Source organism: Heptranchias perlo, chromosome 25 (genome assembly GCF_035084215.1).
Source record: "Heptranchias perlo isolate sHepPer1 chromosome 25, sHepPer1.hap1, whole genome shotgun sequence".
In the NCBI taxonomy this organism is placed as follows: domain Eukaryota; kingdom Metazoa; phylum Chordata; class Chondrichthyes; order Hexanchiformes; family Hexanchidae; genus Heptranchias; species Heptranchias perlo.
Genome location: NC_090349.1, coordinates 27,543,262 through 27,557,640, shown reverse-complemented (window position 1 = coordinate 27,557,640; position 14,379 = coordinate 27,543,262). Strand labels below are relative to the sequence as shown.

The window sequence follows — 14,379 nt, the reverse complement described above, 5'->3', positions numbered from 1 at the left end:
CCAAGATCCCGGTTGAGGCCATCCTCATGGGTGTGGAACTTGGCTATCAACTTCTGCTCGACGATTTTGCGTTGTCGTGTGTCTCGAAGGCCGCCTTGGAGAACGCTTACCCGAAGATCGGTGGCTGAATGTCCTTGACTGCTAAAGTGTTCCCCGACTGGGAGGGAACCCTCCTGTCTGGCGATTGTTGCGCGGTGTCCGTTCATCCGTTGTCGCAGTGTCTGCATGGTCTCGCCAATGTACCATGCTCTGGGGCATCCTTTCCTGCAACGTATGAGGTAGACAACGTTGGCCGAGTCACAGGAGTATGAACCATATACCCGGTGGGTGGTGTCCTCTCGTGTGATGGTGGTATCCGTGTCGATGATCTGGCATGTCTTGCAGAGGTTGCTGTGGCAGGGTTGTGTGGTGTCGTGGACGCTGTTCTCCTGTACATTGGCGAGACCATGCAGACACTGCGACAACGGATGAACGGACACCGCGCAACAATCGCCAGACAGGAGGGTTCCCTCCCAGTCGGGGAACACTTTAGCAGTCAAGGATATTCAGCCACCGATCTTCGGGTAAGCGTTCTCCAAGGCGGCCTTCGAGACACACGACAACGCAAAATCGTCGAGCAGAAGTTGATAGCCAAGTTCTGCACCCATGAGGACGGCCTCAACTGGGATCTTGGGTTCATGTCACGCTACACGTAACCCCACCAGCAAAAAGGGGGAAAAAAAGTTATGTTTTTAATATTTTCTCTCTCTGCCATTTGGGTTTCTTTCTGTCTGTCTGTGTAATTGACACAATGTATATCCAGTGTACTGGGACGTGCTGTTCTCCGTGACTGGCCTGTTTGAACAACAACGACACCTTTTGATTGGTGTGATGGTGTCTCAGCCTAATATAAGATATGCGATTTGAGAACCTTTTCACTCATTCCCCTGACAAAGGGGATAATCTCCGAAAGCTTGTGATTTTAAAATAAATTTGTTGGACTATAACCTGGTGGTGTAAGATTCCTTACATTTGTCCACCCCAGTCCATCACTGGCATCTCCACATCATAGAAGAATAAAGACATGTTGTGATGTTTTGGGTGTGTACCCTTCATCAGACTTGAGGCTAAGACATCAACAGGCATTTCAGTACAGTTAGAAAAAGAAAGGAGGTAGCAAGAGATGCAGCAGATATTAAATGATCTGCAAACTGCGAAGTAGAAATCAGTTGGATGACATAAAAGATCATCAATGAGTGCAGACATACAGAAAGGCCAAAAGGTGTCAATATTAGGGGGGGGAGGAGTTGTGTTTGAAAAGATACAGGAAAGGTCCATGTACGGAAAAGCATGGGAAACAAAGGGTGGTGGTGGGGGAAGCCGAAATCGCCAGCAAAAGGATGGGTTTGCCATTGGTAAGATAAGAACAAGCCCACAGCATGGGCTCAGACCCACTCAGGCAGTGTTCTCATTTGAAGGGCCTTTGGGAGCGATGTTCTCATTTGAAGGGTCTCTGACCCATATGTCAACTTGCTTTGACATCTCCTTTCTGGAAGCGTGACTTGCCACTTGAACTCCCTGCTCTCTCACTTTTGCTGCCTATACTGTTCCAATGAACGTCAAGGCAAGCTTCAAGAACAGTACTCATCTTTCTCCTGGGCACTCTGTAGGCCTCTGGCATGAACACTGACTTTAGTAACTTAAGACCTAAGCTATACCCTCCATTCTCTTCACCACAGAGGCTGCTTATGATGTGACGAGGATCTGTCAGTGTCAAAAAGGCAGGTTGACACTTGGATCGGAGTTGCTTTGTCAAAGCGCAGTGTCAGAGTCCATGAACCAGTTTTTTTTAATTGTTTGCTCTTTCAATTAAGTTCATACCTGCTGCATCTGCAGCTATTCTCTATTAGAATCATAGAAATTTACAGCACAGAAGGAGGCCATTCAGCCCATCGCGACTGTGCCGGCCAAAAAAGATCTATCCTGCCTAATCCCACTTGCCAGCACTTGATCTGTAGCCTTGTAGGTTATGGCACTTTTTAAATGCGATCAGGGTTTTTGCCTCTGCCACTCTTTGAAGCAGTGAGTTGCAGACCCCCCACCACCCTCTGGGTGAAAACATTTCTCAGCTCCCCTCTAATCCTTCTACCAATTACTTGAAATCTATGCCCCCTGGTTATTGACTTCTCTGCTAAGGAAAATAGGTCCTTCCTATCCACCCTATTAAATCTCCCCTCAGCCTCCTCTGTTCCAAAGAAAACAACCCCAGCCTATCCAATCTTTCCTCATAGCTAAAATCCTCCAGTCCTGGCACCATCCTTGTAAATCTCCTCTGTACTCTCTCTAGTGCAATCACATCTTTCCTGTAATGTGGTGACCAGAACTGTACACAGTACTCAAGCTGTGGCCAATGTTTTATATAGTTCTAGCATAACCTCCCTGCTCTTATATTCTGTGCCTCAGCTAATAAAGGAAAGTATCCCATATGCCTTCGTAACCACCTAATCTACCTGTCTTGCTACCTTCAGGAATCTGTGGACATGCACTCCAAGGTCCCTCACTTCCTCTACACCTCTCAGTATCCTCCCATTTATCGTGTATTCCCCTGCCTTGTTTGCCCTCCCTGAACATATTATCTCTCACTTCTCTGGATTGAATTCCATTTGCCACTTCTCTGCCCACCTGACCAGTCCACTGATAACTTCCTGCAGGGATAGCTTTCCTCCTCACAAAAATTAGCCATGTGGTTGATAGTATCATTTGCAAACTTCTTAATTATGCCCCCTACATTTAAGTCCAAATCATTAATATATATCACAAAAAGCTAGTACTGAGCCCTGTGGAACCCCACTGGAAACAGCCTTCCAGGCACAAAAGCACCCATCAACTATTACCCTTTGCTTCCTGCCACTGAGCCAATTTTGGATCCCAACTTGCCACTTTCCCTTGGATCCTATGGATTTTTACCTTTCTAACCAGTCTGCCATGTGGGACCTTGTCAAAAGCCTTGCTAAAATCCATGTAGACTACATCAAACACGCTACCCTCATCGACCCTCCTTGTTATAGCTTCAAAAAATTCAATCAAGTTAGTCAGATACAACCTTCCTGTTCTTTAAAAAAAAAAATCCATACTGACTGTCCTTGATTAATCCATGCCTTTCTAAATGACTTAATACTGTTCCTCAGAATTGTTTCCAATAATTTGCCCACCACCGAGGTTAGGCTGACTGGCCTGTAATTACTCGGTCTATCCTTTTCTTCCTTTTTAAACAAGGGTACGATATTAGCAGTCCTCCAATCCTCCAGCACCATGCCTGTAGCCAGGGAGGATTGGAAAATGATGGTTAGAGCCTCTGCTATTTCCTCCCTTGCTTTTTTTTTAACCGCCTGGGATACATTTCATCCGGGCCGAGCGATTTATCTACTTTCAGGGATGCTAAACCCCTTAATATTTCCTCTCTCTCTATTTATCCCATCCAATATGTCACACTCCTCCTTAGCTACAATGTCTTAACTTTATTCTTTCTGTATTTCTCATGCTTTTTTTTTGTACGAGCTTCTCTAGCCTCTTCCCCCATACTTTTTGCAATGTGTCTCGTCCTTTTGGTATGTCTGCATCATCTCATAATTACCTTTTTTTAAACTTGGCAGTCTGCAGGTTATTTAACACATTAACTCCTGTTCAGTGATTGGCAGGCCCCTTTTTCCAACCTTACTAAAATGCCTGTTTATGACATCTTTCAGTATGAAATGGTATACACCCAGAACATCATAACCTGTCTTTTTGCTTTTAGGTTCTGACACCCTGATGTGTCTTTCCAACATTTTTAATTTTTCCTTTTGATTTTACTGTGGTGGAAGGCCACATTCAAAAAATTGATAGCGCAGCTTCAACTATAGTATAATTTTGAATGTATTCAAGAAAATGGATGATTATTTCTAAATTGAGTGCTAAGAAAAAAATTATTGGTTCCATCTCGTGGGATAGAAATAGACTCAATGATTTTGATGTGCAGTTCATTGGCAGTTGTTTCCAGGCATTTATTTTATTGCTGCCTAGCATTGGGAATCTTGGCTGTGTTTCTTCTCATTTGAAGTATGCTGCAATAGACTTCTCACCTGTAGGTGGTGCAATAACAATGGGAGTTCTAGTTTCATTTCATTTATGGTGAATCCGCCATAGTTACAGCAAAATGCAATACAGTTCTGCCATGTTTCAGATATCTTAAAAGAATATACACAATGATTCTATAAAAATATTGTAAATGGAAGATATTACTCTGCATGCTGAAGGCACTGCTTGCAGGTGATATACACTGGAGGGATCTGAGAGTATTCGAGACTTTCCTAAGGAGCATATTCTTAAGATAGTTGAAGGTGTTGAACAGAAGCAAAATGTCATTTGGGTGTCAGCCTTGGCTCAGTTGGCAGCACTCTCATCTGAGTCAGAAGGTTGTGGGTTCAAGTCCCATGCCAGAGACTTCAGTGCAGTACTGAGGGAGTGCACTGTCAAAGATGCTGTCTTTTGAATGAGACAACAAACTACAGCCCTATCTGCCCCCTCAAGTGGACATAAACATCCCCATCCTCAATGATAGCGGAGTCCAGCACGTGAGTACAAAAGACAAGGCTGAAGCGTTTACAACCATCTTCAGCCAGAAGGGCCGAGTGGATGATCCATCTCGACCTCCTCCCGATATCCCCACCATCACAGAAGCCAGTCTTCAGCCAATTCGATTCACTCCATGTGATATCAAGAAACGGCTGCGTGTACTGGATACAGCAAAGGCTATGGGCCCTGATAACATCCCAGCTCTAGTGCTGAAGTGTTGTGCTCCAGCAAAGTTGTTCCAGTACAGCTACAACACTGGCATCTACCCGACAATGTGGAAAATTGCCCAGGTATGTCCTATCCATAAAAAAAGCAGGACAAATCCAATCCGGCCAATCACTCTACTCTCAATCATCAGCAAACTGATGGAAAGTGTCGTCGACAGTGCTATCCAAGCGGCACTTACTCACCAATAACCTGCTCACCGATGCTCAGTTTGGGTTCCACCAGGACCACTCGGCTCCAGACCGCATTACAGCCTTGGTCCAAACATGGACAAAAGAGCAGAATTCCAGAGGTGAGGTGAGAGTGACTGCTCTTGACATCAAGGCAGAATTTGACCGAGTGTGGCACCAAGGCACCCTAATAAAATTGAAGTCAGTGGGAATCGGGGGGGGGGGGAGAAACACTCCAGTGGCTGGAGTCATACCTAGCACAAAGGAAGATGTTAGTGGTTGTTGGAAGCCAATCATCTCAGCCCCAGGACATTGCTGCAGGAGTTCATCAGGGCAGTGTCCTAGGCCCAAACATCTTCAGCTGCTTCATCAATGACCTTCCCTCCATCATAAGGTTAGAAATGGGGATGTTCGCTGATGATTGCACAGTGTTCAGTTCCATTTGCAACCCCTCAGATACTGAAGCAGTCCCAAGCCCGCATGCAGCAAGACCTGGACAACATCCAGGCATTGGGCTGATAAGTGGCAAGTAACATTCACACCAGCCAAGTACCAGGCAATGACCATCTCCAACAAGAGTGCGTCTAACCATCTCCCCTTGACATTTAACAGCATTACCATTGCCGAACCCCACATCAACATCCCGGGGGTCACCACGGACAAGAAACTTAACTGGACCAGCCATATAAATACTGTGGCTACAAGAGCAGGTCAGAGGCTGGGTATTCTGCAGCGAGTGACTCACCTCCTGATTCCCTAAAGCCTTTCCACCATCTACAAGGCACAAGTCAGGAGTGTGATGGAATACTCTCCACTTGCCTGGATGAGTGCAGCTCCAACAACACTCAAGAAGCTCGACACCATCCAGGACAAAGCAGCCCACTTGATTGGCACCCCATCCACCACCCTAAACATTCACTCCCTTTACCACCGGCGCATTGTGTACCATCTACAGGATGCACTGCAGCAACTTGCCAAGGCTTCTTCAACAGCACCTGCACGTTCCCCTCCAAGTCACACACCATCCCAACTTGCAAATATATCACCGTTCCTTCATTGTTGCTGGGTCAAAATCCTGGAACTCCCTAACACTACTGTGGGAGAACCTTCACCACACGAACTGCAGTGGCTCACCACCACCTTCTCGAGGGCAATTGGGGATGGGCAATAAATGCTGGCCTCGCCAGCGACGCCCACATCCCATGAACGAATAAAAAAAAACTAGTCAAAGAAGAGCACGGGAGTTCGCCCAGCCAATATTCATCTCTCACTTGTGCTGCAACAGCCTCTTTCTGTTGGTGCATAAGATTTCTAAGCAACACTCTAATGCTATTCCAAAACAATAACTATAGTCCTACATCCACAGTAGAACTTATTACTGATTTGGTTTTGTCTTTTTCCAACTGTTCACATTATTTAAATAAAGTGCTGTGCATCCAAATAAAAAAATCTTGCAATTCTTCCTGTTTTAAAGTACTTACATTATTAAATCCAGTAATGGACTATTTCTGATGGGGATTGTTCATCATTAATAAAACAATTACATACAAGATAATTTTATTCATTTTTTGGGCAAAATTGCAACAATGTACAATAAGTTACAACTACAGTACAAATAGACATTAGTTTGTAGAATATACTTTTTTCCCTCAGTTTACAAAAGGAAGTAATAGGAAAAAAGTGAAAATACAGTTTCTATAAAGATAGCAATTATGTATTTAATAATTGGGACACCTCTACATCTCCATATGCATATTAATACAATTCCATAATGTTTCCAGTAGAATCTACTAGGTAGAGAATGCCCAATAATGCTGCACTTGAACTTTGTTTTCTGTGCAGTTGGTAGCAAGTATAAACTGGTACAGCACACTAGTCTTCAAATGTGCAATAAGCTGAATATTGACTTGTTAATATCAAATGATCGCAGAGGTGAGCATTTCTGACTACCACTGCTCCATATAAATTTAATCTAGAGAGCAATCACGGAGAGTCTGGAAAATCCAACTTCATGGTGTAATCCAGTTTCAAACAAGATTATAAAACTAAGTTTTGAATTGTATGCAGCACTCATTAAACATTCAAATAAATTTCCTTTAATGATTTGAATTTTTAAAAAATCTAATCATTCTATTACACATTCTTCGTACTAGTAACCTTTGTATGTCCAATGGTAAGTTACATAACTAAATATTTTTAAATTCAAACAATTAACCATTTGACTACCAAATTTCTTTAAGCTTGCTGTATAAATGCATTCTTTACATTAAATATTTAAGAATATTACAGACATTTGCACTATACACATGATCTTGATGCACAATTTCTATGTAGAGGGAACCAAATCTATGGTGTCACTGAAATTTAGCTTAAAAAGGCTAATTAATGGAATCCCTTTATGCAATATCTTTTGAAATGGAGATGATTGGCATTGAGCAGGAGCATATAGTTCTTGGGAACTGAAGCTACATTTCACATAAAAAGAGACAAAGGTTTAGAAAGAAATAGTGTTTTGTAAACCTACCATTAAATTCTACAATCATATTCCTAACTATGCAATGTTCAAAGCAAAGCTATTTTCTCCAACACTTACTGGACTATCAAAGACAAGTGAAGCAAAGATACCAATAAAAATACTTGGCAGCTGCCACCTAGTTAAAAGCTGCTTTTTTTCTGATATAAACACCTTTTGCCATAGATTTAAGCCCTGTCAACATGCACTGACCATTTGTTTGGTTTTGATTTGGATGTAGGTTTATTCATCCCTATGAGAGATCTGGATGTTGTATCTTCCATTACACCAACTTCCCTTAATAATAAATGGATTTTACTGTATTAAGTGCATTAATAATCTGATCAGCCTCCCATGCATTCCGTTGTAATTCTGGCCAGTTCATTGGTCCATGGTTTTACATGGTTAATAAATTCTAATCAAGCCTGTGGGTACAAGTAATGAATTCACAGACCAATATAGGCATGCGGTGTTAAAAGGTGAACTCAGAAACAAGTATTTGTTTAATTATGCGTCAAAAACATCTTCATACCTTTAAAACAATTTCAGGAAAATACATCTCACAATTGTTGGATGAAATTACACTAGTATGAAGCACTAATTAAAATAGCCTCAGCAACAGGGTTTTGACATTGCCAATCAAAACTACTCCTGATTTACACAGGTGTAACTTGACAGGAGATACATGATTCATTTGACAATATGTCACTGATTTACCCCAGTAATATTAAATAAATATACAAACAAATAATCTTCACTCTTAACATTAGCAGGAAGCTTACATATATAATGTAAAAAGACAATTGAGTAGGGGAAATTATTGTATTGATTTGCATATGGAGTTGGAGATTGGAGTTGATTTTTTGAATTGATTTTTGAAGATCTTGAAAAGAACTTTGAATTAACAGATAGTTACAATGACAGATGGGATATCCTAGTTTATTGCAAGTCCCCCAGAACAAAACAATTTTAAAAATATTATAAAGAATTAAGAGGGGAAAATTTACTATTACTTGCAGTTAAATCATAAAGACATTCCTTTTAAACCACATTTATAGTTTTTCCACAGTTACTGCAGAGAGGAAATGTCCCTACAATGTCACACTTCAATGAAAAACCCTCCTATACAGCAACTAAAATATCATTTACAGTTTTGTAAAAACTTATTGCATATTCTCTGAAAGCCAATAAAGAAGCAAGCAGCAGTCGGTAAAATAGTCTGAGGTAAATGGTCAAGCTTTCTGAAATATGTTAGAGCACTAATTCAGTAAAGCGTTCTCTTATAAAGATGTTCTAAGTATTGCCAGAAAGATATTTATATTAGTAGAATAAAGATATTTAACCTAAAAATGAATGCTGTTCTAAAAGCAAACTATATAAAGGCTATTCAAATAAAGGTTTAAGAGTGGTCTTTTATAATTCATTGGCTCAGAATTTGCTGGAGCGGGGCATCTTGCAGTTAGTTAGACTTTTTCCTTCGCCCTTCAGCTCAAAATTGTTTTGCTCTGCAAGTTGCTGGACATGCAAGCTGATAACGGTGCGGTGATAGGACCAATAATGTACCTCCTTAACCAATCAGATTTAAGAATTAAGAAACAGAGGAAGGATTCAAAAGGAGAGGCATTGGAGTGGGTGAATTCAATGTCAAATCAGGTACAGAAAGAGAAATAGAGAGAGGGAAAGAAAGATTGGATTAAGCGAGAGAAAAAAGACAAAGGACAAGTAAGAAAAAAAATTTAAGTTAAAAATTTGACATTTTTAAAATCACCCAACAACAATTCGCTACCTGAAGGAATGAGCCTCTACACTTTTTTCTGGACCAGAAAGGTCGATTGGCAATCACTAAGAATTATCACATCATTAAAAGGGTACTTACATTATCAATTACTAGACTTAACTTTCTGTGGTGAGTTTAATGGGCAATTAGTGTGCAAATGCAGCAACTTCATGAAACTCATGGAGGTTAAGGGCAAGATGCTGTTTTCACAAAGCTAATGGGGGAACTGCACAAATCATCTAGCAACTTGTGGCGATTTGCAACTCACTGGGTATCTTCCTCACAAAAAGTTGCTGGCCGATTTGCACATTAGTAACAGTATGCATCATTCACACACTTATTTTTTCAGCAAATTCCGGCTCATGCTACTGCGGCAAACTAACAAGTTTAAAGCTATTAAATTGAGTTTTTTTTTTAAAACCATGCCAATTCTCTCTCCTCCCTCAAAAGCAGTGACCCCTTGCTGGAGTATTGTTCCATGGGCATTGGTCACTCTCCAGTACCTCATCCAAGTATGAAGTATGATAGCCAAGTTCCGCACCCATGAGGATGGCCTCAACCGGGATCTTGGGTTCATGTCACGCTACATGTTACCCCACCAGCGAACAAATGTTATCTGTTTTTAATATAACGGGTCAGTTGCTGTCTTTTCTATGTTTCTACCTCTCTATCTCTGTTTTTTTTTGTTTGTTTTTTTTGGTGATTTGTATATTCTGAGACCTGGCAGGTAACACCTGTCTGTCTGCACACTGATTGCCTTGGCAACGGGCAGTTGAAAAAACTGTCTGTAATCACCAAGCATTGTTCTGTGAATTATAAATGCGATTTCATTTCGAGGATTTCATTTCCACATCGTTCACCTGAGGAAGGAGGAAGCCTCCGAAAGCTTGTGAATTTAAAATAAAATTGCTGGACTATAACTTGGTGTTGTAAAATTGTTTACACTCATCCAAGTAGTTATTATTCATGTGTGAGTTTTGACAGTGTTGGGAGTCCATCACAGCTCACCTTCCCCTGATGTTCACATATGTGCATGTTCCAGAAGAGAGAGAAGAGCAACGATAGTGATCAGGATTGGGAACCTTGGCCAATTTTTCCCCTCCCGAATCTATGTGCATTGAAGCCGACCCAGCAAAGATCAGCTAACTCAACAATGATGCAGTTAGATTTCTTCCAACTCCTTGTCATGCTGTGTATATACACATTACTTACATTGTGACTGATATGTAAATACTCAAAGTGCAACATCAATACTGTGAATACTTTTTAAAAATCTCAGTGCCAATAAACAAGTGCATTTAAACTAATTCTGGTATATAATTTAATAAATTACACACTTTTGGTTCTGTTGGTTAGCTCATAGGATTGGTTGCAAAACTTTTGACAATTCAAATGTAAATTTTTTTTTGCAAAAAGGAGAGATTGGTTCAATTTGCAAAACTACTATTTTATGGGTTGCAATGTTTACAGCTTTTGAACATCCCTGAGTTCCTTACTTATTTTATCCAGTGGTCTCTACCTACCTGCAAAATGCTACACTGACCACAGGCAACCAACTGTTGCATCTTGAAATATCCAAACAGGATTTTTGACTGACTGACTCAAAAAATCAACAGCATGATTGAAATTTCACAAAAGAGTACTGTCTGGTTAAGGTGTTACCTTAAAGTATAATTTTGACTAGGAAAAATTGGCACTTATTTTTGTTAAGTGATTGAGCCAGACAGCTGTTTTATAGTGGTGTCAACACTAACATCACAATTGATGATATGCTTCTGCTTTTTTAAAATATACTAGCAGATACGCACTAGCATGGTACTGCACACTGTAGATCAGAGCATACGCAGTTTTAAAAGGACAAGGAGGATTAGACCATCTAATGCACAATGGATTATTCTGTTGCTGAAGTGCAGCTGTGTGTAACTTACTATGTGTGTAACTTACTTTAAGACCACAAGGTTTAATTGCTGTGCCTTTCAGAGTCAATGAAGCTAACTGATGTTAGGCAGACCATCAGGTCACTTTAGAAGTTAGACTGCTTTCTTTTTTGTGACACACAGAAATTTGCATATGTGACACTTCAAGTGTGACAGACATTATATTTAGTCACACATTTCCTGTACCACTCTAATCATAGGCACATTTATTGTAACCTAGACAACTTTTCTAGGCAAAATTGTCCCATCACATGTGACTGGATTATTCTTCCCATGATTAGCTCCCAGCCCAGGTTCTCCACTTTCTCAAGAGCTCCAGCAGACCGTGTGAAGGAAGTTAAAACAAATGTTTTAAAAATTGAAAAGCTGCATGATAAGTGTAAATGTAGGAAATAGTAAACATTTTGAAACAATGATTCTTACAATTAAAATAATTGTAGCCTCTGCTCAGTTCTGTTTCTTACAGATACCAAACTACCTTAAAATGCTATATATTTTAGCTCCCTCTCCCTACCAATATATCAGTTCCACAATGTCTATGAATTCTTAATTGACTTGTCAAAGCAAAGAAAACCAGACTTCTTGTCTGCACCCTAACCTCTAAGTAAACTCACGTTCTAGCCTTAAAGAGACATATACCTGCATTCTATTTTATACGCATGATGGTCCTGCTCTTATAAAACACCCCTGACTCCTGAGTTACTGGGAGCAGCACCACAGGAGATTTGCTAATGTAAATATATGCAAAACTATGTACCTAATCCCACAATGGAAAATTATCTGCAACTAGCATTTTGGTGAGCTTTTGCTACAAATAACGTGTTCGCTCATATGCTCATACACACACACACACACACAAACTTGCATTTATATAGCGGCTTTAATGTAGTGAAACGTCCCAAGGTGTTTCACAAGAGTGATTATCAAACAAAATTTGACACCGAGAGACATAAGGAGATATTAGGACAGGTGACTAAAAGCTTGGTCAAAGAGGTAGGTTTAAAAGAGGGTCTTAAAGGAGAGAGGTAGAGAGGCGGAGAGGTTTAGGAAGGGAATTCTAGAGCTTTGGGTCTAGGCAGCTGAAGGCATGACCGCCAATGGTGGAGCGATTAAAATTGGGGATATACAAGAGGCAAGAATTGGAGGAACGCAGAGATCGTGGAAGGTTGTAGGGCTGGTGGAGGTTACAAAGATAGGAAGGGGCGAAGCCATAGATGGATTTGAAAACAAGGATGAGAATTTTAAAATCGAGGCATTCCCAGACTGGGAGCCAATATAGGTCAGCGAGCACAGGGGTGATGGGTAAATGGGACTTAGAATGCACGCACATATCTGAGTATGCAAAAACCCATCTCATTTGAATAGCCCTTATATAAATGGAGGATAAGAAGTCAGGTTGCACCCTGTAATTTCAAATAAATTCCCCAAACTAGATCACCTTAGTGTTCACATTCCCACTTAACTACTGGAATTACCAACCACATACCTGAACTGTCAGTTAAGCCTTTAGGTGAAGAGGCAAAAGCAGAAAAAAAATGAGGAGCTTCTAATTACAGACACCTACCTTAACTGGGACTTGTGAACCCAGCAAAATTGTTGCAATCTTGCCTTTAAATGCAACGAACAATAATGCCTGTATTTTAAATCACAGAACATTACTGCACTGTAGCAATTAAATTACAAGTATTTTTTAGAATAATTTTAGAAACAGTTAATGGAAATAAAACATACTATTGTGAAAACTTATATAAAGAAATATGCTTTAAAAATTATATTCAACTCATATACAATTTATACAGAAGCCAAATGAAAGTTACAAAAAAGCCTTTTGTATATTTCCAATCATGAGGAAACATGGTCATCAGACACAAGCTAAGACATCTATGTCTTAAGAGAAATTAAAAACAAAGCAAATGACGCTATACAAATTACTAATGCTTTAAACAGGCCCTTCAACAGGCCTAATAGTAGATGAGACCCATTTCAGAGCAAACATATATTTGCCCTAAAATCTTCTCAACCCCACCTCCTGCTTCATCTTTAAACATAAAAAATACATTCACTTTTTCTCAGGAAACTTTCACAAGTGTACACCGGACTTGTCTTTTGTAATAAGATCAAAGAAACGTATACTGATTGTCAATGGCCCGTGAATGACCTCTGGCAGCCGATTCCATTTCATAGTCCGAGTCTCGTTGGCGCCTTGTTTGCACAACCACTGAGCCACTGCGCCGCAGGCCAGCGAGAGATTCCTCAGGAGGGGGCACCGTGTGGAACACCTGTTCTGGTGCTGGTCTGGAAAGAAGAGTTTCCGATATGTTGCAGCTAGAAGGACTCAAATGGGCAAGACTGGGTTCCGAGTTCCAGCGATGAACAGAAAATGGCAACACTGAAGCATTACTTGGAGAATGAGATCCTTTGGAAACAAAACACAATAATCGCTAATGTGAATCTTAAGACTAGTTGTGGCAAAACCTTCAATCATATTTCCTTTCATTGTCCTTGCCTTGCTCTTTAAAACTTTTTAAACATAATTTTGGGTGCAAATATCTCACGTACCCAGTGAAGGAAGTACTAACAGGAAAAAAAAACTGGGAAGGACAATTACTTCTATATTGTTTCAATATTAAAAGACCTTTACTCACTTTTTTGAACATTTCTTCATATTAACAAGAAATCCCCCTAAAAAACTGGCATCTGAGTGCCCACTGAAATAAGACTAGTCATATGCAACAAAACACAAAGACAGGAAACAATAGGTATCAATTTTCATTATCTCATGCCAGTTATTTTATCTTTGAAGACAAACCCAACTCCTAGTAGCAAAATTGTCAGTGTGCCTCAAGTGTACTATGCCATGTATTACAGCTGCACATCCTCATGTTCTGCTTCCTTCAAAGCCTGGAATACCACCACTGCACAAGCATAGACTCAAGCACGTTGGTGAACTATGGTGGCTGCAGGAGCGCCCAATGTGCTGCAAGTAGAACTAGGCTAATGCAAGCTAAAAGTATCCACTGGCACACAGTTAGGTCAATGCGAGCAGTCAAACTGAGGAGACCGCAGGCAAAAAGCAACAAATGGCACTTGCTGTCCAATGGACTTTGAGGCATTTTATCAGTTCTGAGTAGAAACTATGTAAATCTATCAGAAACAAACCTTGGA

General features: G+C 40.5%; 1 protein-coding gene across 5 annotated transcripts in view; it reads right to left on the bottom strand.

Moving 5' to 3' along the window:
• Positions 1–6,540: 6,540 nt before the first annotated feature.
• sh2b3 (SH2B adaptor protein 3) overlaps positions 6,541–14,379 on the bottom strand; it is a 214,930-nt gene continuing 207,091 nt past the window's right edge. For all 5 annotated transcript variants that reach the window (XM_068005854.1, XM_068005853.1, XM_068005856.1 and 2 more), the window contains one exon: positions 6,541–13,630. In XM_068005854.1, the coding sequence (XP_067861955.1) occupies positions 13,332–13,630 (299 nt within the window). In that variant the 3' untranslated portion in view covers positions 6,541–13,331. The remainder of the gene's footprint in view (positions 13,631–14,379) is intronic.